Here is a 27555-nt window from a genome sequence, read left to right as displayed (position 1 = left end):
CAAAGTATCTCCTCTTCCTAGCATGTAAAGCTATATTAGTCCATTCTCATGCTGCTAATAAAGACATACTCAAGACTGGGTAAACCCATAAAAGGAAAGAGGTTTAACTGACTCACAGTTCCCCAGGGCTGGGGAGACCTCAGGAAACTTACAATCGTGGCAGAGGGGGAAGCAAACACGTCCTTCTTCACATGGTGGCAGTAAGGAGAAGTGCTGAGCAAAACGGGGAAAAGTCCCTTATAAAACCATCAGATCTTGTGAGAACTCACTATCTAGAACAGCAGCATGGGGGTAACTGCCCCCATGATTCAATTACCTCCCACCGGGTCCCTCCCACAACATGTGGGGATTATGGGAACTACAATTCAAGATGAGATTTGGGTGAGGACACAGCCAAACCATATGAAAAGCTAATTCCTGCACCTAAACCCCGCAACCCATTTGCTTGTGCCTCTTAAAGACCCTGACTTATCAAATGCTCTCTCAAAGTTTTATCTTCAAGCTCCCCTCTTCCCCATTCTATTCTAGATCTTCTGCTCAGCTTATAAACATGTTTAAGTATCTCCTGTCATATATGTACAAATGTGTGCTTGTATATCTTCTCCTTTCCCTAAAACAACCTCTATATTCCGCCCTATTTTTCTCTTTTCAGTTACACATTTTAAAAGAGTACATCTTCTATATCCACCTCTCCACCTTCCTTCTCCAACCACTGTCATTGTTCTGGTCTCTGCCCCTATCTACAAGGGCCCATCCAGTTGCTAAATCCAATGGACACTGTACAATTCATCTTACATGATCTATCTTAAGCTTCTGAAACTATTGTGGTTAAAAGCACCACCACAGAAACAAAATACTCAGATTCAAATCTTGGCTCCACCATTTACCATCTTATGAGCTTGGGCAAATTATTCAGTCTGTGAATAAATAGGTTGTATCTGTAAAATAGGGATGATAATAATACCTACCTCATAAGACTGCTGTATGAATTACATACATGGGCTAATATATGTAATGCACTTAGAACAAGGTCTGGTATAAAGTAAACGTACTATTAATATAAATATCTGCTGTTGTTATTCCCTATTATCATTATTAATATCATGATCATTATTATTGAAACTCTAGCCCTCCTTGGCTTCTATGACACTACTATCCTGGTTCATCTCCTACTTCTGAGAAAGCTCCTTTCCATTCTCCTTCCCAAACTCCTCCAATTCTACTTTACCTTCAATACTGGTATTCCTCATGTCTTTACTTCCACCATCATCTCTTCTCTCTCAAATATCTTCCTAGGGTGCTCTTACCTACTCCTGGTGATTCCAACCTTCTGCTAAATCTATACTCCCACCAGATGTCTTCCTGTATATTCAGACCTGCATATCCAATTGTCCACTAGACATCTCCACAGGCACCTCAAATTCATGTTAAGAACTAAACTCTACATCTTCCAAGACTTGCTTCCCCTCCTGCATATCACATCTCAAAATATTACCACCATCCACTAATTTTCCTAACTAGAAACCTGGGTCTCATTTATAACTCTTCTCTGTCCATTCCCCCTACAATCAGTCACTAAAACCTTTTGATCCTACCTTCTTAATACCTCTTCAACCGGTCCCCTTCTCTCATTTAATTCAGACTCTCATCATTTCCAGGCTTCTAACTGGTTTCCCTCCTAACAGACATGACCCTGTCAATCTGCAGTTGGCAGTCATCTTCCCAAAATGAAAATCTAACCACATCTGTCAACATGCAGCTCCACTACTACCTCTTCTGGAAAGCCATCCCAAACCTCCCCAATCTGAGCTGCATAATTATATATGTTTTTGGAGTTCCTGGAGCATGCATCTATAAACACAGTCATCGTCCTGTATTGCATGGGATACATTTGGCAATGTCTGGAAATACGTAGGGGTAGAAGCCAGAGATGCTACTGAGCATCCTACAATGCACAGGAGAGTCCCTGCAACAAGGAATTATTAGATCCAAAATGATGTTAGTCCTGAGGTTGAGAAACCCTGCCATATTATAATCATCTGACTTCATGTCAATCACCCCTAATAGACTGAAGATATCTCCAGGCAGAGATCATGATACATTAGTCTTTATAAAAGCCCAGTGCCTAATACCTTTCCCACAAGTGACACTCGACACATACATATATAGAAACTGAAGGAACTTTTTTTTCCTTTTTTACTTACTCTGTAGGAAAACTTGAGCTTTCGAAGCTCACCCTCCAACTTACTCTGGTATTGTTCAGTTCCTTTCACATAGCTCACTCCAAGATTTTCAACCGATTTTAACACTAAAAAAAAAGAAAAAAGGTACAAATGCAAGATAATGTTTTAAAACTAAATCCAAAACAAAATCTACGGAGGGCAATTCCATAATTACTTGTTTATAGAATATGACAAGTAATTGCCAGTTTATTTCCTGTAACTACATTATATAAACTATATATGCTTATAAGATGATAATGTCCATCTATGTGCAGAAAATATCCATGTCTCATAGCATAATCTAATACCAGGGATTCTCAATCAGGTAAGAGGGATGGATGCTGAATAATCATTCCTGTACTGAGCCGCTGTTGCTGAGGAACAGAAAAGTATGTCAGTATGGGAAAAAAACTAGGCACTCCTTGTTTGCATCCTTCATCTGTGAGCTGCCTGTTAGGCAGCAGGCATCATTCACTTGGCATAGATTCAACAGGAAAAAAGCATCCCTTCCTTTCCTGATGAAGCCGAGGACAGGGCACAACAGTGAAGAAGAAGGGCCATCCAATCAGCCAAATGAACCATCCTGAACAGATGCTACATACTGTTCAAAGGTTCCTAAAGCACCTTATCAATCTGTCCTCAGATGAATTATTCTCTGAAGGCATTTTTGAAGTCAAGAATGAAGAACTTCTAATTGTCTCATGAACATAAACTCCATGTCCCACAGGTATGCATATCCAAATTAATTATCCTCCCCTCATTCCTACTCTTCTTCCTCCCATGCCCATCTCCATCAGCAGAGTTTCTATGCATGAGATCATCCAAGCAGGAACTTCAGCCACTCCACGCCTGCTCCCTTACTCCTCATATCCAGTCACCAAATCCTATCCATGTTACCTCCTCAGTATCCCTTAACTCTCTCCCTTCCTATCATTGCCATTGTCACTATCATAGTTCAGGCCCTTATCATTTCACCTCAAGTGCCAAACCCAGGAGACACTTTTCAATCACCGTCTTAATCCCTATGAAGTATCTGACACTGCTAAGCTTTCTAAAACCCTTTTCTCCCTTATCTTCATTCTTTCATTCAACACACAGGCACTGAGTGCCTCCTCTCTGTATTAGCAGTGCTTACCCTGCTCCTCTAAGAATGAATACCAGTATCTCACCTTTCATTCTGATTTCCCCACAAGGATATCCTGGAACATAAACTCTGAAGACAACGCTAGTGTTTCTGTTTCAATTCATGTCTAGCCCATTCTTTTCTCTAGCAACACACTGAGGATTAAGTAGGCCCCCAGGACAATGGCCACATCCTTCTTACACCCCGATATCATATCATTAGCATGGCACAAAATGCCCTCCATACTTCTCCATCCACCCTGAATTCCTGAACTTGTTACTGTTACCTCAAATATGAAATTCTCTTTCATGCTCCAAGTCTTTGTATAGGCCATTATGTCAGCTTAGAAAAACTCTTCACTTCTCTGCTGGAAAATTTCTACCCATTCTTCAAGGTCCAGATCACATTTCAACTTCTCTAAGAAGCTTATTTAATCAGACTAAGTCAGTCACTCTCACTTCTTTGTTTCAACAGCACCACCATTTACTTCTAGAGCAGTTAAAATACTGAGTTATGACTATTATTTTGGATGTCTGTCTCCATGTACTAGAATACAACTTCAACAAAAAATAACATTATTCATATCAAAATCCCTGCCACCTAGAACATAATGGCACTCAATAATATGCACTGTACAATAAATAAATGAATGAGTACCAAACCCTCAATAAATATTTCTTGAATGGATTGCTGAATGAAGGAAATGAATTATCTCAATAAATATTTGTTGAATGGATTGCTGAATGAAGGAAATAAATTACCTTCATTCATTCTCACAAAGGGTAAGTTTCTCAAGAATATATACATTCTAATTTAAATAGTACTTACATTTAACTCTATCAATAGCCAAGTTTTCAAATTCTATTAAAGATATGTTTTCAGAAGGTGGCTGCAAGTAAAACTGAAGGCAATGAGGGTAGGAAGCATTCCTCTGGTCACCTGCCAACCTCGGCGTCCTCAACTTTCTTTTGGAAAACTCCATCTTGGTCACCTTAGAAGGAAGCATATAAAAGGCATAAAATTATGGAAAATAAAGTTGGAAAAAAAAACACGAAAAAATAATTACACAAACAGAAAAAAAAATGGACTTGAAGGCATGCACAAAATGTTAGCAGTGGCAATTCCTGGGTGATGCCCTTCTCTCTTTTCCAGATTTTCTACAATACACCTATAATAATTTTGTAATGGGGGTGGGAGAGGCGCTAGAGCAGACGCAGGTGGTGATCCTAATTTTCAGCAACATGAAAGTCAGGTGATGTTGCCTGCTGATTACAGGCCTGTGTGTCACTGCTCCTGGATCTTTACGATCCCAAGAGTTAATATAAGGTTTTACGTGGTCTGCAATCCTGAACTTACAGGAGAGTGCTGTAGGTTCTGGCTAAATGAGGGTCTCACTTGATGGACTGGGTCCAGTTACTCACTTTCTCTGTTATGACTCTGGGAAACAGAACAACTGTCTTTCGGAACTCCTTTTCGGGAGCATCCACAAGTGCCTTATAAAAGTTCCATCCCCAACACCTCTGCCCACTCCACTAGCAAACCTATCTGCCCCCAACTCCTCCCTGGTACCTGAGTATCTGCCCCAACCAATCAACCAATACCCACTACTCTCAACCCGCCAAATCTGTCCTTCTGCTCCTGCTGCCTGCAAAGTGATCCGTCTCTCCTTTCTGCCGACTTGCAAGCCTCAACAACAGGATTGCTCTCTGTCCTAAATTCGCGGGAGTTTCCCTTACCTGCAAGAATTCAAACTCGGGGAAACACAAACGCTGACAGCTACTGCTCCCGGGTGGCGGGAGAGTTCATATGAAACCGGAAGCGGAAGCGATTCGCACGGAAGGCCCGCCCTCCCCCACCTCCCCTCGGCGGCTTGGAGGGGGTTGTGCCTGGGGCTCTGGGCATGCTCAGTGAAGCGCGTCTGGGAGCTCAAGGCGTTTCATGGGCTTTGGCAGCTTTAAAATGTTTGGATGTCAATGTTTTGGGGATTTCTTTTTTCCAAATTTTAAGATGCATTTCCCGTACGTGGAGTCAGTAGCTTTTAACAGTTGAAACTGGGGTGCTGAATGCTAGTGGCGAAAACTCCCATACGCCGAAAATTGAACCAATGTAAGTTCGTTTGGGGACACTAACAAATATTCCGTATATTGAGGAGAATATGGCGCTTTAACCCGCAGAGCTGGCACTCATCACTTTCAATCTGGGGAGGAATGAGGAAAAAAGGCATTAGGATCCTTTTTGCACCTAACTCACTATTAAGGGCTCTTTTTTCCCCTCGTTTAATCTTTCAGCGACGTTTAAGGTCCTATACGGTCGTATTACCCCCATTTGGCAGATGAGGAAACAAGTTACAAGATCATCATTAGCTACATACAATACATAGTTTGAATTTCGGATTGGGCGGCAAGATCCTACCGGCAGATTCCGCGTTCAGTTCGCTCCCCGCTCCCCGGCAATGCCTCGCACAGAGTAAGCGCGCGGCTGAATTATCTGTGGAATGAACTAGAATGAATGAAAGAATGAACATTCGCAGAAATCGCTCTGCAGTCTACAGGAATTAGAAGAACCCAGCCTCGGAGGGAAGATAGGGTGGAAGAAGTGGAAGCACTGGAGATAACGCGGACGTGCCGCTTACTTTCCAGATGTCTTACTGCAGACTCACAAGCGGCGCGTCAGAGCCACCACACCAGTTCTGTCTGTAAGATTTTCGAGAACTGGAAATTAACTTCACTCGTGGCCTCTAGGAGGCGTGCCTTGCTTACAAATGTGCTGGAATGAGGCTCCGGTATAGGTAGTCGTTAGGCGATCAACTGAATGTTTTGAAATGTTCATGTTTTTAGAAATGCAAAGTACATTGAAACAATATCAAGCTTCAGAGCATCTACCCAGCCTGGACTAAACTGTGGCTGGCACTGACTTTATACCAGGACCTGTTCTAAGTGGTTTACATATCAACTCATTTTATTCTCACAACCATTTAAGATAGGCTATTCCCCCTCCCCGCCCCGACACACCACCACTACCCGAGACAGAGTCTTGTTCTGTCGCCCACCCTGGAGTGCAGTGGAGCGATCTCGGCTCACTACAACCTCTGCCTCCCGGGTTCAAGCAATTCTCCTGCCTCAGCCTCCCGAGTAGCTGGGATCTGTAATCCCAGCTAATTTTTGTATTTTTAGTAAAGACGGGGTTTCACCATGTTGGCAAGCTGGTCTCGAACTCCTGACCTCGTGATTCGCCCGCCTCGGCCTCCCAAAGGTTATTATATTAAACCTATTTTCTAGATACGGAAACTGAAGAACAGAGAAGATAAATGAAGTCAAAAGGACACATAATGTCAGAGCCATGTTCAAACCCAGAGAAACTCCCCAGGCCCCACTGTGCTAACGATCTCACTATACTAATTCCAGTAGTATGACAGCAGAGCTTCACCTCATTTCTTCCTCTCTGTATCAAATACATAATACAAATACTTCACCTGGTCTAAAGAAGACACCTGAAAGCATATAAATTGCCTGAAAAACCAGCAGCACAGACCATAAGAATATTTACATGAATATCTTATCTCTGGGTTTCAAACAAAGTTAAATATTATAAATTACAAAGAAAAAAGATATAAAGACTTGACGATAAAAATACAAAATTACGCATGTAAAAAATTCACAAAAGTATTTTGCACTCATCAAACTAGCGAAAAGGTCTACCAAAAGTATAACATCAAAAAGGTTAATGCCATCAGGATACAAAGCAGTTAATTCATTAGGAAAAAAATCCTAAGACACAAAGAGAAAAATGGGAAAAGAAGAACAGGTAACTCATAGAAAAAATAACTAATGTTAAATATGAAAAATGTTTTTATCACTAGCGCAAATAAATTTTCGCCTGCAAAATTGTCAAGGATTTTATAATGAAACTACTCAGTGTTGCCACCTGTTTTGCTCCTCATTTAAACCCCTGAGGCTCTTTATGATTCCCATATGGTGTAGTTCTTTAAATAATTATAGCCCTCTACTACAGAAGTTCTTTATCTTTTGGCAGATTAAGAACTTCTGTAGTAGAGGGATGTAATTATGTCCATGAACCACTGGACAATGTGATGAAAGTTCTCCTCAGAAAAATGCACCTACACACGCATCTATACTATTTCAAGAGATTCAAGATCACCATATGTGACTGGTCAAGAATTCCAGCACCACTAGGTTTTAAGCTTTCTTTGGATGAGCCCTTTTGTTCATCTTTGTGATCCCCAAAGTACTTGCTACAATATCTGCCCAATTAAAAGATGAAGTTGCCAGTGTCATTTTATGACCAACTCAGAGAAAACTGAAAATATATGTTCATGCTTAACATACCAATATCTTCCTATGTCACATAATAGCTACCTTTTCATCATATTAAAAACCGATTTTAAGCCCCTGGGAACAAAATAGCCTGTGTTTGTCAGCTATTCCAGCATTTTTGTTGTTTCTAAATGCCACAGTTTTGGTCGCTACCTCACTGTGAAGTGTGTTTTTCTGAATCCAGAAGCAATTGCAATATAAATCTGCATATCACAGTAGCAATAATGCACAATAATGTTATACATTTCAGCAGCCATGTTCAGTAAATCACTGTGAGCTCTTTCATGTATTCACTTCATCTAAAAAAAATGGATTGACACAATGCTCAACCCTGGCAACTGAGATTCTTGTAAATTACAGACATTGACCTCACAATCATGGGGAGGAAAACATACATAAACACATCAGTTTTACTTCCACTGAATCATAGCATCTCAAAAACAGGGACGACTGTTTCATTCATTTCTGTGACCCTAGTGCCTGGCACTCCATGGGCCCTCAACAAATACTTATGACACTGAATTGTTTTTGTTTTTTTTCTTTTGTTTTGTTTTGTTTTTTGAGACGAAGTCTTGCTCTGTCGCCCAGGCTGGAGTGCAGTAGTGCGATCTCGGCTTACTGCAACCTCCGTCTCCGGGGTTCAAGCAATTCTCCTACCTCAGCCTCCCGAGTAGCTGGGATTACAGGCGCCTGCCACCGTGCCCAGCTATTTTTTGCATTTTTAGTAGAGATGAGGTTTCACCACGTTGGCCAGGCTGGTCTCAAACTCCTGACCTCAGGTGATCCGCCTGCCTCGGCCTCCCAAAGTGCTGGGATCATAGGCGTGAGCCACCGTGCCCGACCAACACTGAATTATTGAATACTGTGAGAGACATATGAAAAAAAATGCTGGGTTCAGCTTCCCATTAAACAGATGGTTTGAATCAAATGTGACTCCAACTTATAAAACTTCAAGTCCTCATCTGAAAACTTTATACACATTCCTTCCAGAATGAGTTGGCTTCCTAGTTTAGCCTGTAATAAAGCACAGAGTACCTTCTCTGGCAGAATTTCCATGAATCATCACTGCTCAATTCAGTGTCTGCCCTGGGCATTACCCAGCTACAGACAGACTGCCCCACGTGGCATTCAACCTGAGATAACTCCTCCACAGCTCCAGAACTTCTATCCCAAAAAGTGTCACACTTACAGCTGATAATTTAGTTGCCATGCTTGGTAAATCTAAGTGAGTGTTCATTCCTCCTCTGTGCGGGGTGTGTCGCCCTAAAAACCAAAGGCGTGGTAAGCTTCTTTACTAAGTAAGCATGCTATAAACTCTAGGTCCTACCAGCTGTGTTTGCTATGAAAAGCAGAGAACAGGAGGTATTTCCAGCAAGATAGCTGACCCATAAAAGCTAAAGCAGAGTTAGCCAACCTGTGGCCCTCCACCCTCCCCATTCACTGCCTACATCTGGGAGTTGGCTGGGAACCAATCTAAAGAAAGCACTTCATTATTTCTCCATTTGCTTTAGATTGCTTTTTTTGGTCAAAATCAAGAAGCAGGAGAACTGAGAGGAAGCATATTCTTAAGGATAGCACGGTGAAGAACCACTACCCTTCCATATATCAACATTATTTGATGTGTTCCAGAAATAGAAATTAAACACTAAGTGCCAGGAAACATTTTCTATGCTGGGGATATAAGAATGATGAGAGAGCCAAAAAATCCTCCTCTCATAAAACTTCTAATGGGAAAGAGAGACAATAAACAAGTTAAAGGCATAAATCATTATGTTAGATAACAACTACTAAACAAAAAAAATTAATCAGAAAAGAAAAATGTAAAGTTTTGCAAGGAGATATTGAAATTTTAGAAAGGGTAACCAGGAAAGGCTGGCTAAGAATGTGGCCATGAAACAGACCAGAAGAAAACTTGGGATTTAGTTATGTCTATCTTTAGGAGAATAGCCTTTCAGGTAGATGGAAGGCCAATCTTAATTCACTAGTATTTAAGACATTATGGTATTGGTACAAGAATAAAGTCATCAATCAATGGAACAGAATAGAAAACCCAAACACGGTCCCACACCTATGAGGAAACTTGGTGTATGACAGATCCACTGTACAAATCAATGGAACAAAAAATAGACAATTGTAAATGGTGCTGGGACAACTGGCTGTCTATAGGGAGGGAAAAATGTATTCCCTACCTCCTACTATATAAAAAATCAATTCCAGATGATTTAAGAACTTGTATATGAAAGCCAAAATTTTAAGAATTTAAAACAAATATATATAGACAGTCTTTATGGTCTTGATGGTCCAAAGAATTTATTAAACAGGACATTAAGAAAAAGCATAAGCAGTTCTGGAGTTGGGTAATGGTGATGGTTGCACAATAATGTGAATGTAGTTAATGCCACTGAACTATACACTTACAAATGGTTAAAATGGTAAATTTTGTGTTATGTATATTTTAATTTTTTTTAAAAAAAAGCAAGCTAAAAAGAGAAAGATTGATCATTTTAACTACATTAAAATTGAGAATTTAAGGGATTTTGCATGGGTAGGGAGTTTCTGTTCATTTGTTTTTTTAAGACAGGGTTTCCTGTTGCCCAGGCTGGAGTGCAGTGATGCGATCACTGCCCACTGCAGCCTCCACCTCCTGGGCTCAAGCAGTCCTCCCACCGGAGCCTCTCAAATACCTAGGACTGCAGGCACAAGCCACCAAGACTGGCTGATTTTTAGACTTTTTTGTAGAGATGTGGCTGCACTATGTTGCTCAGGCTCATCTTGAACTTCTCAAGCAATTCTCCCGCCTCGGTCTCCCAAAGTGCTGAGATTTTAGGCATAAGCCACCACACTTGACCTTTTTAAAAGTACATAAAAGTTTTTAAAGTACATAAATATACAGTTTTTTGTGATCCACAAATTGGGAGATGATAAAATTAACACAGGGTCAGTGTTAGTATCAAGATATAGAAAGGGAACCTGAACAAGTATTTCACAATGAAGGAAATGTAAATGATCAATAAACATATGGAAATATGTTTAATTACATTAGTAATTGGAGAAATGCAAATTAAAACCACAATGAGATAATATTCTACAGGTGCCAGATGGACAAAAGTTTCAAAGTTTGAAAATATTGCGTGTTGACTAGGAACGCATATGCTGTAGGTAAAAGTGTTAATTGATACAACTACTTTGGAAAATGTGGCATTACCTGGTAAATTTGAAAACATCTGACCCTTTATCCCACTATGTGATTCTAGTCTAAGTATATTCTCTAGAGAAAGTTTTGAGCATAGACATCAAAACACATGGACAAGAACATTCGTGGCAATATCAAAATAATAAAACACTGGAAACCATCCATCATCAGAAATGGATAAATTGGGCTGGGCACAGTGGCTCACACCTGTAATCCAACACTATGGGAGGCTGAGGAGGGTGGAACACTTGACCCCAGGAGTTTGAAACCAGCCTGAGCAACACGGTGAAACCCTGCCTTTACAAAAAATACAAAAATTAGCCAGATATGGTAGCGCAAGCCTATAGTCCCAGCTACTCTGGAGGCTGAGGTGGGAGGATCACCTGAGGCTGGGAGGCTGCAGTGAGCCATGACCCTGCCACTGCACTCCTGCTGGGAGACACAGCAAGACCTTGTCTCAAAAAAAAAAAAAGAGAGAGAGATAAAAGGAAAAAGAAATAGATAAATAAATAAATTCTGGTGTATTCATACAATGGATTTTTTTAAGTAAAAAATGAGTGAACTACTACAATTACAGTAATCATATCGACATGGATGAATCATATAAATATAATGTTAACTAAAAAAGCAAGTCATAGGACAATACCATATATGCCGGATATTTTCCATTTCCCACCCCATCACCTAAAACCACTCTAGCCCCCTCCCCTGCTCTCTGTTCCTAAACGAATGGACCATATAAACGGATTTCTGTGCTTTCTGCTTCCAGTTAGGTTAGGTCAATTAAAAGCCCCAAAAGGAAATAGGAAGAAGAGAAGAAAGTGAGATCAATGTATTTATCCCCACAGCTGCCTCCCTGCAAGGCCACCTGTGTCCCTCAACCTGTCATTGCTTCTCTCAAGGTGGCAATGGACTCTAAAGGACTCTCTCACTTTGGGTCTGGTAACAGCTCCTTTTCCTCTACCTTTCAGGCCTAGAGACAGTAACATATTGACTTCGAGTAAGCCCTGCTTAATTGTACTATCCATTGTGATTCCCTACTCCCACACCTTTGTAAATAATCTCTACAAAAAAAACCCATCCTTGAATTAGCATTATCTTTATTTATTTTTATTTTTTATTTTTTGAGACAGAATCTTGCTCTGTCGCCCAGACTGGAATGCAGTAACACGATCTTGATCTCGGCTCACTGCAACCTCCGCCTCCTGAGTTCAAGCGATTCTCCTGCCTCAGCCTCCCAAGTAACTGGGACTACAGGCACATGCCACCACGCCCAGCTAAAAATCTACTTTGTGTATTTTTAGTAGAGACAGGGTTTCACCATGTTGGTTAGGCTGGTCTCAAACTCCTGACCTCATGATCCGCCCGCCTTGGCCTCCCAAAGTGCTGGGATTACAGGCGTGAGCCACTGCGCCTGGCCAAATTAGCCTATTTTGAGTATGCCATCTGTTCCTCGTTGAACCATGACTGGTACTATTCAGCATTTTTATAAAAGCTTTTTGAAAGTGGAATAATACATACTGGAGTACATACTGTCAGTGGGAAATGATCAAATTCAAGATAGTGGCTAACCCTGGGCAGAAGAAAGAAGATGCACAGGTGGGGACCTTCGGCCCTCTCTTTTCTCTCCCTGTTAGACCCAAGACAGATCTAACATTGTAATAGAGGCTGAGGTTTCAGGGCACGGACTGCTGATGCCTCAGTGGGGAAGTTTCCTGCAGAGCACATATACTTGTTAGGTCCCCTGACAACTCCTGTGCATAGATCTGAGAAGGGAGCGAACCCTGACAATACAGTTCCTCTTCCTTATCTGTCTCCCTTGTCTCTGAATCTCTCTGGTGCCAGGATGCAAAGGTCCTTTTTACTGAGTCAGCACCCTCACCTAAATTCTTACCACAACTTGATGGCGAATTTCGTCTCTTGCTGTAATGACACGGTCGGGAGTCACCTGAACCCCCCAGACAGAATTCATCCTACCTGGAGCTTCACAGCATCCTAGATGCATCTGAGAGATGGTAGTGGGAAGCATTTGGACGTACTAGTCTGGCCCTCTCACTTGGTGTGCCATACTTTGGCGCTGAGTCTGGCCGCAGGATGGAAGGAAGAGACACACAGGATAGGAACCATATGGAGTTTAATCCAATATCTTTGCTTTGAGTTTTTCCATATGGTAAGTGAGGTTAGTGGGGGTATGAAGCGAAATGAATCTCACCCTGAACATAGTATTCAGCAAAACTGTTCACTCTTGGTGTTATCTATAGATACAGAGGACTAAAAAAGAGTGCAGGAAAAAAAATCTCACCTTGGTTTAGCCATGGGGAAATAATTTTCAATACTGGTATTTACGAGCATCACTTATTTATGGATAATGACTCTATGACCCACAGCTTCAGGCATTTCATTGCTGTGTGTCAGATTAACTTTTTGGCAGAACTTATTTTATTACAGTACTAATTATTCATGCCAGCTAGAGCATCTGAAGATTATAAGAAATACTTATTTTTAGTAAGAACATAACACAATATGGTGCCTAACAATTTAGTAGAATATCCCTGATTGTTCTTTCCCTATTTAAATTTAAGCCAGACTAAAATCTACTTGAAGACCCATCTACCCAGAATCATCTTATTTGTGTTTAAAAGAATTGAAGAAAGGAGCCTAAGAAAAGAATCTAAGTAACAAAGAAACTACCTTCAAATCCAATTTCACTTTATGCTCTATAATTGATGGCACTTTTCAATGTTCTGTTCTAAAATGACTTAGTTATTTCACATGAATCCATCTCAATCCTGGTAACATCAGTTGCTCTCTGAGCTGAAACGATTCTGAATATTTGAGTTTTTAACATGAGACTGATTATTTGATCATGAGCTCCTTGAGACCAAGCAGACTATCTTGCCCATTTCTGCACCCCTGCCTCTACCATAGTCCCTGACATAGACCAGACAGTCCAAAGCTGTCGGCTGAACTAAATTGAACTTCTCTGTACTTATCCCTAATTCCAGATGGGCTTACATACACTTTATGATGTAATCCTTCACAGAAGACGTGTTTTCACTCTAGATTTTGGCTTTCCCATTGAAATTCCTGATCGCAATATTTTCTCTCAGTTGGCTGATTTTTGGAAACTGAAGTAGGTGTAAATATGATCCTGTTATAATGCCAAGATTGAATTCCAACTTGATTAGCTGATAATCACATCCAAAAGTTCGCATTCTCAGTGAGAAAACAATATTAACGTTTCAGAAAGTGGAAATTAGAGACAAATAATAAATCTTCCTTTCTCTGACTAATCAATACTTGAAGATCAATGTTGAGAGCTATCCAGAGTACAGAGAGGAAACGGACTTTCCTGATGCATGTGGGATCACTTCATCTGCATTTTCGTCTCTTTGAGCAACAAAATATAATCTATCACTTAGGAACCAAGTAGTAAAAACTTTATCTTTCTATAGGGAACATGATTTTTTCCTATGAGGTTAATTATTTTAGGGTCAGTGCCCTAGTAGTAGTTGAGTATGTACTTGGGACTACACCCTAGACTTCTCACCTACTTCTACTGCTTCTCACCTAGGCATCTCACCAACTGCTTTCTTTAATGGTCTCTGCCCCACAGTGCCCCAGGGAACGGCCCCAAATCAAATGCTTCAGTTTCTTTCACAGGGAAGGGGTCCTTTCCCCTCCCCACTCAACACCTCCTCCTCCTCACCTAACCCACACACAGAACCAGGCCACACAGGCAACTCTTAGAACCAAGGTCAGTCTTCCCCAGAGTACAGTTATGAAGCAATTATGTTATTTTGTGCTTTCTCCAGTAGAATGACAGGTGCAGCTGTTTTTCTAGAAACTGATTAATGACCTTCACTGTGGGAATTTTCTGTCTGCCGTGTAGAGTTAATGCAATCTTTTTTATTGTCTAGTAAGTCCAGATCTTTCCAATTATATTTGTTTCATAATAATAATAATACAGTATTGGCACTTGTAAAGCATACTATAGTTTTCAAAGCAATTTCATTTGTATGATTTAACCCAGGATTTCTCCAACCAATTGATTCTCTGGGGTCCCTTCATTTTATTATAATTTCCTTTTTATTCTTTTCATTTTTTTCCATTCATTTTTATGATAAGTTTCATAAAAAGCATATCCTGGGTCATCTGGATGACGTGTTATTTCCAAATTGTACCATATGCCAGCCACTCATGTGACCCCAGTGGGATTGGTGACACATATGAGCATCTGAAATGACACAGCTTGGCTTAAAATGTACTGGTAAACATAGCTAGCTAGCTGATCAAAGATTTGCAGGCTATAAAGTAAAAATATCAACCATCACCCTGCATCATTATTGCTTTCAATTTGGATTGTTTTCCCCCAACAATTATAAAGACAGAAGTAGGCTGGGTGCAGAGGCTCAGGCCTGTAATCCCAGCACTTTTGGAGGCTTAGGCGGGCAGATCACCCGAGGTCAGGAGTTCAAGACCAGCCTGGTCAACATGGTGAAACCCCATCTCTACTAAAAATACAAAAACAGAAACAAATAAACAAACAAAAACTAGCTGGGCATGGTGGCGGGCACCTGTAATCACAGCTACTTGGGAGGCTGAGGCAGGAGAATCATTTGAATCAGGGAGGCAGAGGTTGCAGTGAGCCAAGATCATGCCACTGCACTCCAGCCTTGGCAACAGAGGGAGACTTCATCTCAAAAAAAATAAAAAATAAAAAAATTAATCAATTGAAAAAGACATAAGTGAGGCTGCCCAGGTTATCCAGCCAGTGCTTTACTGGTATCACAAGTGGAAGTAGTGTTCTGATTCTGTCTCTTATGTGCCAAATTACAACAGTATGCAAGTAGTATCTATTACAATAAATATACAGTGAATGATTTTCCAGTCAGATTTTCTCTTGCATTTTGGAGTGAACAATTAAATTGGCCCACCAATAAATTGTAGTGGATAAAAACAAAATCATTTTTAAAATCTAAATAAATAACTATGATGATGCCAGTGATTCAGATGATAATCTATTGCACTCAAAAAAAAAAAAATCATGTAAAAAAATAAGTGACTAAATCTTCCTATCATTAACCTCAACATATGCTCTTCAATTTCAGCAAAGCATTATCTAGCAAATTAAATTAATGTCAATTTTAATTATATTGGTTTTTATCATTTGGCTTGTATTTAATATGTAAATGTATTTGGCTTTTATGTGCATATTTCAGCCATAAACATATAAAAACTTAGCTTTTATGTGGACGTATTAGCTATAAACATAGAAAGACATAGCAATAACAATGACATAAAAATCATAGACATCAACTCTGGTTATTCTAATAATCTAAATATTTTCTTCCTCTTAAGGACTTTTTTACATTACTTTACATTACTCAAGTTTGAGAATTATAAGTTTAATCCTAAAATAGGTTAACAGGAAATCTTTTGATTTATAACGCTACTCATAGAATAAGTGCACCTTCAGTAACTTAAAATGGTTTTTGACAAATTTAGAAATCTTAAAACTATCTTCTTTAAAAAAAAATCAATTATTACTTTCCACTTCAACAGACATTTTATTTGAATAATGGACTCTTATGACTGAGTTCTTTCCAGAATGCACTGGCTTAGGGAAAGAAGCACTAGGCCTTTCGAGTATTTATTTTGTGGAAGATAAACAACATTGTTATATAAGGCACTCTTCCAAATAGCTTAAGGTTGTTTAGAACATCCATTAACCCTAATGGAGTTACAAAATATTAAGGCAGAAAAATATGCTTTAGTAGTTATGCCTTTGAGAGGCTAGAGGCTAAATAAATAAAATGTCTTAGCGATGACATTTTATATATTTATTTCTTAACCCTATGTGGATAACCACATAATTTTCCTATATCTGTTAGACACCTAATTTTTAATGAACAATTTAAAACTCAACAACTACCTTAAAATCAATTAAACCCATGGAAAAGTGCTGAGAAAAACACTGAAAAGTAAAAAATGCCTTCTAATGATTCAAGTATGTACTTAAATGCTGCTCTTAAAGACTCAAGAGTTAACCTGGAATGAATCTATCTCGCTCTCTCTCTCTCTCTGTCTCTCTCTCTCTCTCTCATATTCTAACTTTTATATATTTTTTTCAAATGAAACTCTGCTCAAAAACTAAATTGATAACAAAATTACTTAACAGATATTAATATTTAAAATGTGTTTCTTTTCCTAAAATATTTTCTATTTTGAGCATAAAAGGCCCAGGTGAGGCAGTATTTCATATTTGGGGGCTTGAATTTGGAAGCGAAAGTTTAAATTTGAAAGCAAGAATCTTGTGACCCCTCAGGGTGAGACTGAAAGTTCTGTCTTAGCTTTTGGCCTCCCAGCCAGTAAATAGGAATGTCTTCTGAAGTGCCTGTCCTGAATAGGTGCCATGGAGAAAGCAAGGAAAAGCAGAACCAGAGTTACATCACATTCAGTCTGAACTCATTCTTGACTTCAACACTCACAGAATCAATCATCTACGGGTTTAGTGTCAGGTATATTTCTCCCATTCTTTTTCTGTTGTTGTTGTTATTGAGACAGAGTCTTCACCATGTTCGCCAGGCTGGTCTCAAACTCCTGACCTCAAGTGATCTGCCTGCCTCGGCCTCCCAAAGTGCTGGGATTACAGGCGCAAGCCACTGCACCCAGACTCCCCTATTCTTTTTTCTTTTTTCTTTTTTTTTTTTTTTTTTTTTGAGATGGAGTTTTGCTCTTGTTGCCCAGGCTGGAGTGCAATGGCGCGATCTTAGGTCACCGCAACCTCCGCCTCATGGATTCAAGCAATTCTCCTGCCTCAGCTTACCGAGTAGCTGGGATTACAGCATGGGCCACCATGCCCAGCTAATTTTGTATTTTTAAAAGAGACGGGGTTTCTCCATGTTGGCCAGGCTGGTCTCGAACTCCTGACCTCAGGTGATCTACCCACCTTGACCTCCCAAAGTGCTGGGATTACAGGCATAAGCCACCATGCCCAGCCAACTTTCCCACTTTTAAGACTACCATACTTGACTATGATTTGAGCTCAGGGCCAACCTGGGTTTCAGCTCTGACAACGGTCTTTCAAAAGAGAGGTAGGAAGGATAATAAAAGAAGAAAAAAGGTCCTATCCACACTAGGTACTGAAGCAGTGGTATCCTGCACTTAGGACAGTCAGATCTTATTTCTGTTTTTACAACAAAGACCTTTAAGCAAAAATAAATAAATAGCCCTAAAGCATCATGTGTTTGAAATCAGTTACCTATTTCTCCAAAATCTCCTTCTCTCACAGCAACATTACTATTAGGATGGAAAATTTAACTGGCAACTTTCCCTATCCCTTTTTGATAAGAGGGAAACCTTTTGAATCGAGATACTTTAATAAAGAAATAAAGGTACTTCTTGATCCGCCTGCCTCGGCCTCCCAAAGTGCCGAGATTAGTGGTGTGAGCCCCTGCACCCGGCCAGGGACTGTTGTTTCTAAAGGCCGAACCAGAACTATGCTAGTACAGAAAATAGCAACCCGATTTTAAACTATGATTTATTAAAGAAAAATTAATGTCTAACTTTGAAAAATGTGCTCATTTAAGTCAACTAATAAAGAAACCAACAGCCTCATCACTCTTACCTATGGGAAGATTGAGTTCAAACTAGAAGGCACACAGTAAACTATACTCAAGGGTCCGAAGCCCATCCACTATCCGGTTTTCAGATCCCTCAACATGCACACACTCGCGCACATACACACACATGAGCTCACACAGGCACATGAGACAGGACAGCAATGAACAGCAAGTATCCTTGCCCACTCAGAGCTGAAGCCCAGGACGTTATTCTATTCTAGATCTCCTCTCATGCAGAGGAGCTGAAGGTTCTCAAGAGGGGCTAAAGTTCCTGGACTAAGATACTTCAAGCACTAGGTGCTTGTGAGGACAGAGGGAGTATAGGGTGCAGATGCAACTATAAGGGCTGAAAAGCCAAGTCCAAAATGGACAGTGCATCTGCAGGCCTTGGCTCCTGATGCAGGGAAAGTCCGAGAGGGCTTAAACTTCAACACTTGTCCCTCTCATATTGTAAGTTCTTTTTGAAATTACCTTTACCCTTCAGTAAATAGCTTCATATTGAAATATAGAGTGAACACAGTGAAGAAAAAGTTGGGGGGTCGGATGGGAGGGTGTCTGCTCCATTTCCCTCTCCCCAGGGTTTAGCAGATAAAGAACATCAGTCCTTCTGTGGATTTGCCAAGTGGTGCTTGGCAAAAGAAAGAGACTCATATGCTAAACCACCACTTCCACTGCCTGCAGAATAAAATTAAACCCCTCTGCCCCTGAGGAGCACCTCCATTTATTTATTTATTATTCCAGCAAGGTTCTGCTACTTTAAAGACACACCCTCAACTTAGGTAAAATCACTGAAGAGTAAATCAGAAAATGTAAGAGAAAAGAAGTGGAATATAGATTCTCAGCTCTCCTCTCTATATCCAAACATGAGTATTCCGGCTCATCTGTCTCCTATATCCCTCCCTTTAAGTAACTCCAAAATAATCAGGCTCAATTCTTCGTTGGTTTCAAAATGTGTATCTATCCATTGATTCATTTAACAAAAAATTGTTGGATGCCGAGCATGGGGTGGACTGGAAAAGAAGGCAAGATAGGATACAAGGAGCTCAGGAAGTTATCACCTCGGACATTTTAGTCCAGGACAATTCCTAAATGCTGACCCTAGAACCATTGATGGCATGGGGTCGGTCTGCTTAAAATGAGTAAAAAAAGAACCACAGGTATAGAAATGTAACTAATGCAAGGTTGGGAAAGTTTTTTTTTCTGAGAATATGTCCTCTTATTGTTAAAATGTCCTTTCTTTTATTAATATGAGATGGTATAGTAAGGAGATTTTATTTTTTTATTTTACCAAGTTGAAAATTCTATCAGTTAATCAAACTTTTTAGTTTCATAAAATCATAAAATTTGATAATACACATTAAAGCCCCAAATAAACCTTAGCATTTTATAATAGATTATAGTTTATAAAGGGCATGTGCATTATCTCACTGAATTCCTACCTTCCCCTTGAACACACACACATGCACACATACACACACACACACACACACACACGCACACAGAAAAAGAGAGAGAGAGAGAGACAGAAAGGGAGAAATTCAGGCACAGAAAGAATTGTTCACAGTAGTAGGGCTAGTAAGTACAAAGGAAAGATGAAAACTCAGGCCTTTAGATTTGAATCCTAGTGTAAGAAATAGTGTGAAGTTATAATTGGCAGGACTTGGTGACAGATGGAATAAGGGAGAAGAGGGTGGGGGAGGCAGGAAAAGCAAGGCAGGCATAGAGGAGAATGCAGAATCAAAATGATTCAGGTTTTGTTTGTTTTAGGTTTGATTTTCTCCTATAACTGCTTCATTCTAAAATGCATTTTCTTCATGTTATTTTAAATTATGTGGCAGCACATTCTTTTGGGCTTGAAAGTCATCTTACACAAATGAAAATAAATTAGTAAGATGGCAGTATTTATTATTTAAAGGAAGCAAATGCTTCTCATAATTTGGAGGGAGAGGGGAATGAAGGGGGATCCACTACTTTATATGAGGGTCCAGTTTTGTAGCTGTTAAAATTTTGCTCTCCATTGTGACATGCAACCCTCTTCATTTCTGCCGGGAGCCCTGCTTCCCAGGGCCATCCCCCTGAAGGCTCCATTTGCGCCCAGCCTTCCCAAGCTTCCACTCCTCATCTCTTTGTTCTCGTCATTCCCTCAGCACAGTGTACCAGTCTGTGAATTGATTTCTTTTTTTAAAAAACGAATGTCTAAAGTTTGTTTGTTGTTGCTGTTGATGATGATGTTGTTTTGTTTTGTTTTGTTTTGAGATAGAGTCTCACCCTGTCCTCCAGGCTGGAGTGCAATGGCGCGATCTTGGCTCACTGCAACCTCCACCTCCCAGGTTCAAGCAATTCTCCTGCCTCAGCCTCCCGAGTAGCTGGGACTACAGGCACACACCACCATGCCCAGCTAATTTTTTATATCTTTAGTAGAGACGTGGTTTCTCCACATTGGACCCGCTGGTCTCAAACTCCTGACCTCTTGATCTGCTCTCCTCAGCCTACCGAAGTGCTAGGACTACAGGCGTGAGCCACCGCACCAAACCAAATGTCTAAAGTTTTTATTACTTTTCACTTCAGAATAAGTTCAGGTGTACAAAAAGTGAGAAGTAGGCCGGGCGCGGTGGCTCACGCCTGTAATCCCAGCACTTTGGGAGGCCCAGGCAGGTAGATCACGAGGTCAGGAGATCGAGACCACACTGGCTAACACGGTGAAACCCCGTCTCTACTAAAAAATACAAAAAAATTAGCCGGACCTGGTGGCGGGCAACTGTAGTCCCAGCTACTTGGGAGGCTGAGGCAGGAGAATGGCGCGAACCTGGGAGGCGGAGCTTGCAGTGAACCGAGATCGTGCCACTGCAGTCCAGCCTGGGCGCACAGTGAGACTCCGTCTCAAAAAGAAAAAAAAAAAGTGAGAAGTAACATCAAAAATTACCTATCGACCTTCAGCTATCCCCAAAGACACTGTCCCACTGATGTCTTTTTTTCTGATCCATGATCCCACGTTGCATTTAGTTGTCATGGTTTCTCAGTCTCCTTTACCTGGAACAGTTCTTGAGCCTTGCTTTGTCTTTCATGTCCTTGCTATTTTTGAAGATTACTAGTCAGTTATTTTGTAGACTGCCTATGTTTCCTCATGATTAAATTCAGACTGTGCATTTTTGGCAGAATTATGTCCTCTCAAGAGAAGATGTTGTGCCTTTCTCAGTACATGTATTAGGAGACATGGTGCTGGAACATCTCATTACTGGGAATGATAACTTTTGTCATTTGGTTAAGATGCTATCTGCTAGGTTTCTCCACTGAAAAGTTTCTATTTTTCTGTTTATAATCTGTGGTTATCTTGAGGGGACATATTCAAGGCTATGTAAACATCCTGTTTCTCATCATGTGTTAGCATGATGTTAGTAGCCATTAGTGATTCTTGCTTGAAACAATTATCAATGTGTTGTTTGCCAAATGATATTTTTCTATTTCTTTCTTCTTTTTTTTTTTTTTTTTTTTAGACAGAGCCTTGCTCTGACACCCAGGCTGGAATGCAGTAACACAATCTTGATCTTGGCTCACTGCAACCTTCACCTCCCAGGTTCAAGCGATTCTCCTGCCTCAGCCTCCCTAAGTAGCTGGGATTAGAGGCACCCGCCACAATTCCCGGCTGATTTTTGTATTTTTAGTAGAGACAGGGTTTCACCATGTTGGCGAGGTTGGTCTCAAACTGCTAACCTCAAGTGATCCACCCGCCTCAACCTCCCCGACCTCCCACAGTGCTGGGATTACAGGCGTGAGCCACTGCACTCGGTATTTTTCTATTTCCATCATTTCTTCTTTATTTGTGGATTAGATTAGAATTCTGTTTAAAAAAGAGTGTGTGTTCCCTTCTTCCGCCATTTATTTATTTATTTATTATTTATTTATTAAATTGTTTGTATCAGTGAACTCATGGAAACTTATTTTATTCTATGGATTATGGTCCATTACTCTCCTTATATATTATTTTGTTTTAATTATGCCCAGTTTTACCACTGGGAGTTCCCTCAGGTGGCTCCTGTATCCTCTCAGCATGTCCCCATCTGTTTTTGAGCGCCTTCTTACTTCTCAACACCACACAATGTTACAGACCCATCTTTTACATTTCTTTCCCCTGCCCTGGTATCAAGCACCTTCCAAAGAACCCTGATTCTTTTTAATGAGAGAATGATATTTAGAAATAAGACCTGGTTGCTAGGTGTGCTCATTGGTACTGTGGTGTTGATTCTAGGCCCTCTCTGCATACAGATTTAGGAAACGTATCCTAAGTATGCACAGACACGCACACGACACCACCACCACTGCCCCCTACCACCACCCTACCACCACCACTGCCCCCTACCACCACCCTACCACCACCACCACCACCACCCACTATCGCCACCACCAACCCCTGCTACCACCACCATCATCACACCACCCTACCACCCTCTCTATATATACAGTGTATAGTTTAATTTGTAGTTCAAATTAATAGCTCATATATCACAAGATTCATTCTACCTTTCTCCCTTTTATTTATTCATTTTTGACTTCTTTCTCCAACAGTGAGATCCCTGGCTCTCAGGAATTATTTACAGACCTTCTTTGTTTTTTAAAATCTAAATTAGTTTGCTCAATCCTATAACATATATATAAAGTAGATTCAGAATTGCCATTTCATACCCCTGTGAAAAATAAACTTACTAACTAAAGTACAATATCTGTATATAATTCTTTGTATACAGTTCTAGTTATATGCCTTTCTGTTTGTTTTTTGTCTTTTAGCCTTACAGCATGTAGTGAAAATATTATTTTCCAGAGTTATTGAGGTTTGTTCTTTTTCTTCTCCACATCCTTCAGTGCAGTTGTTACTCATTTGTAATATGGTTACGTTCATTTGTTATAGCTAGTATTTCATTTCAGGTCCCCTCTCCCCACCCATGCTCTTGGTTTTATTTATTGAATGTACGAAACATTGATATGGTTATAAATGTCACAAAATGGTTGTGACTATGGTTATAAAAGTCACAAAAATGCCATTCCCCTCTCATCCCTTCTATCTTATTCCCATTCCTCCATTCTTTTCATCCAAACTTAGAAGTTATTTTAATCTCGGTGTTGGGAAGGATGGTTTTTGCTCTTAGATACGTGTTGGAGAACTGAGGAAGAAATGGAAGATTTGTGGGAAGGAGATGATACATTCAATTTTGTAAATGAGTAAAGGTGCCTGTGTAGCTGTTCATGTAGAGATAAGCGTCAGGCAATTGGTAATTAAGATTTGGCACTCAGAAAGGATTTAAAACAAGGAGTAAAACAGGCCCTCCTTTAGTACCTGGGAAATTTGTATTTTCTATCACCTCCATATGTTTTATTTCTATTTCTCTAAAATCAGTCTATTGTTAAGCACAAAGCTAAAAATTATGGTTCTAATTCATTAAACCACAACCTGCTGTCAAGCAAATACACAAGCTGCCTTTTTTCATGCCAAATATTTCCTTTGGCAGGAGAGAGATTTAGGGCTCTTTCCATAGAATCAATGTAGATTGATTCACTCCAAAATAAACCAGTGGTTTGCTACTAGTTAAACCCCTAAGTACTGGAGCAGATATTCCCAATCGAACCGGTTTTTTTTTTTTAATAAAATTCAATTCATGCTGTTAAGAGATAATTTTATGTCAGTATGTAGAAGTATTTAATATGTAGAAGTCATTATTGGCACCAAAAGTGTTGGCAGCATTTTGTCACATCAGCTGGGGGAGAGAAAAACAACTCTTGAATGGATGACTTTTTCGGTGAAGTTTTTTAAAACAAAAAAAGAGGTTTATTCTTCTGATTCTAGAAGTAATATATTCTTATTATGAAAAATAAAGTTAGTATCAAAAATGTTACAAAGTACGGCTGGGCGTGATGGCTCACATCTGTAATTCCAGCATTTTGGGAGGCTGAGGTCAGGAGTTGGAGACAAGCCTGGCCAACATGGTGAAACCCCATCTCTGCTAAAAATACAAAAATTAGTTGGGCGTGGCCGCACGCCTATAGTCCCAGCTACTGGGGAGGCTGAGGCAGGAGAACTGCTTGAAACCCGGGAGGTGGAGGTTGCAGTGAGCCAAGATCGTGCCACTGCACTCCAGACTGGGTGACTGAGTGAGACTGTGTCTCCAAAAAAAAAAGTTATAAAATGAGTAAAAAATGTCAATATTATATCACTTAAAAATAACTACTATGAACACTTCTGTATTTTTCTCCATGTACTTTTTTCAATCAACATACATAAATGCTTAAAGTATATTTATACGTGTATGCATACATTTATATATGTGCTTCAATATATACATACACATGTTACGTACGTATATATTTATACATATACTTATTTAAATACATATGTACACACATACTTATATATAAATGTATGCATAAATATATACATGCACATGTAATCATACTATATACACTGTATTTGTTCTGTTTTGGTTTGGTTTCGGGTTTTTGTTTTTTTTTTTCAGATGGAGTCTTGCTCTGTTGCCCAGGCTGGAGTGCAGTAGCACGATCTTGGCTCACTGCTACCTCCGCCTCCTGGGTTCAAGCGATTCTCCTACCTCAACCTCCTGAGTAGCTGGGATTCCAGGTGTGCACCACCGCACCTGGCTACTTTTTTGTATTTTTTAGCAGAGATGGGGTTTCACCATGTTGACCCAGCTGGTCTCAAACTCCTGGCCTCGTGTGATCCACCCACCTAGGCCTCCCAAAATGCTGAGAATACAGGCATGAGCCACCACACCCGGCCGATATAAACTATTTGGAATCTACTTTTGTTCATTTCGTGACATATTGTGGACCTCCTGCCATATCAATAAATACAGCACTACATCATTATTTTTTATAGTTGCATAGTATTTCATTGCACAACTATACCATAATATATTTAACCAATTTATAATTATGAGACATTAAACTATGTGTAGATTTTCATTATCACAAACTGTGTTGCAAGGAGTATCTTTTTTCTTTTTTTTAATTATACTTTAAATTCTAGGGTACATGTGCACAATGTACAGGTTTGTTACATAGGTATACATGTGCCATGTTGGTTTGCTGCACCCATCAACTCATCATTTACATTAGGTATTTCTCCTAATGCTATCCCTCCCCCAGGTCCCCACCCCTTGGCAGGCCCCAGCGTGTGATATTCCCTGCCCTGTGTCCATGTGTTCTCATTGTTCATTTCCCACTTATGATTGAGAATATCCGGTGTTTGATTTTCTGTTCTTGTGATAGTTTTCTGAGAATGATGGCTTCCAGCTCCATCCATGTCCCTGAAAAGGACATGAACTCATCCTTTTTTATGGCTACATAGTATTCCATGGTGTATATGTGCACATTTTCTTAATCCAGTCTATCATTGATGGGCATGTGGCTTGGTTCCAAGTCTTTGCTATTTGTGAATAGTGCCATAATAAACATATGTGTGAATGTGTCTTTAGAGCAGCATGATTTATAATCTTTTGGGTATATACCCAGTAATGGGATCGCAGGGTCAAATAGTATTTCTAGTTCTAGATCTTTGAGGAATTGCCACACTGTCTTCCACAATGGTTGAACTAATTTATACTCCCACCAACAGTGTAAAAGCATTCCTATTTCTTCACATCCTCTCCAGCATCTGTTGTTTCTTGACTTTTTAATGATCACCATTCTGACTGGCGTGAGGTATCTCATTGTGGTTTTGATTTCCTTTTCTCTAATGACCAGTGATGATGAGCATTTCTTCATATGTCCTTTGGCTGCATAAGTGTCTTCTTTTGAGAAGTGTCTGTTCATATCCTTTGCCTATTTTTTGATGGGGTTGTTTGTTTTTTTCTTGTAAATTTGTTTAAGTTATTTGTAGATTCTGGATATTAGCCCTTTGTCAGATGTGTAGATTGCAAAAATTTTCTCCCATTCTGTAGGTTGCCTGTTCACTCTGATGATAGTTTCTTTTGCTGTGCAGAAGCTCTTTAGTTTAATTAGATCCCATTTGTCCATTTTGGCTTTTGTTGCCATTGCTTTTGGTGTTTTAGTCATGAAGTCTTTATCCATGCCTATGTCCTGAATGGTATTGCCTAGGTTTTCTTCTAGGGATTTTATGGTTTTACATCTTACATTTAGGTCTTTAATCCATCTTGAGTTAATTTTTGTATAAGGTGTAAGGAAGAGATCCAGTTTCAGCTTTCTACATATAGCTAGCCAGTTTTCCCAGCACCATTTATTAAATAGGGAACCCTTTCCCCATTGCTTGTTGTTGTCAGGTTTGTCAAGGATCAGATGGCTGTAGATGTGTGGTGTTATTTCTGAGGCCTCTATTCTGTTCCAGTGTTCTATATATCTGTTTTGGTACCAGTACCATGCTGTTTTGGTTACTGTAGCCTTCTAGTATAGTTTGAGGTCAGGTAGCATGATGCCTCCAGCTTTGTTCTTTTTGTTTGGGATTGTCTTGGCTATGTGGGCTCTTTTTTGGTTCCATATGAAATTTAAAGTAGTTTTTTCCACTTCTGTGAAAAAAGTCATTGGTAGCTTGATGGGGATGGCAATGAATCTATAAATTACCTTGGGCAGTATGGCCATTTTCATGATATTGATTCTTCCTATCCATGAGCATGGAATATTCTTCCATTTGTTTGTGTCCTCTTTTATTTCATTGAGCAGTGGTTTGTAGTTCTCCTTGAAGAGGTCCTTCACATCCCTTGTGAGTTGTATTCCAAGGTATTTTATTCTCTATGTAGTAGTTGTTGTGAATGGGAGTTCACTCATGATTTGGCTCTGTTTGTCTGCTATTGGTGTATAGGAATGCTTGTGATTTTTGCAACCTCCACCTCCCGGGTTTCAAGCAGTTCTCCTGCCTCAGCCTCCCCAGTAGCTGGGACTACAGGCGTGCTGCCACGCCCAACTAATTTTGCACAATGATTTTGTATCCTGAGAGTTTGCTGAAGTTGCTTATCAGCTTAAGGATATTTTGGGCTGAGACGATGGGGTTTTCTAAATATACAATCATGTCATCTGCAAACAGGGACAATTTGACTTC

The 27555-nt window shown here is 40.0% G+C and overlaps 1 protein-coding gene across 3 annotated transcripts in view; it reads right to left on the bottom strand.

Moving 5' to 3' along the window:
- Positions 1-27555, bottom strand: part of PRIM2 (primase, DNA, polypeptide 2 (58kDa)) — a 400616-nt gene that overhangs the window by 317045 nt on the left and 56016 nt on the right. Inside the window, exons 1-3 of one of the 3 annotated variants that reach the window (XM_012002077.1) lie at positions 7833-7948; positions 4174-4336; positions 2205-2308 (exon numbers count right to left, since the gene is read on the bottom strand). In XM_012002077.1, coding sequence (XP_011857467.1) covers positions 2205-2308; positions 4174-4327 — 258 coding nt within the window. In that variant the 5' untranslated portion in view covers positions 4328-4336; positions 7833-7948. Of the gene's footprint in view, positions 1-2204; positions 2309-4173; positions 4337-5081; positions 5165-7832; positions 7949-27555 lie in introns of those variants that run through there. The other 2 variants (XM_012002074.1, XM_012002075.1) reach the window with 2 other exon arrangements.

Source organism: Mandrillus leucophaeus, unplaced genomic scaffold (genome assembly GCF_000951045.1).
Source record: "Mandrillus leucophaeus isolate KB7577 unplaced genomic scaffold, Mleu.le_1.0 Scaffold676, whole genome shotgun sequence".
NCBI lineage: Eukaryota > Metazoa > Chordata > Mammalia > Primates > Cercopithecidae > Mandrillus > Mandrillus leucophaeus.
The sequence above is the reverse complement of the archived record's forward strand: the minus strand, read 5'-3'. Positions and strand labels throughout refer to the sequence as shown.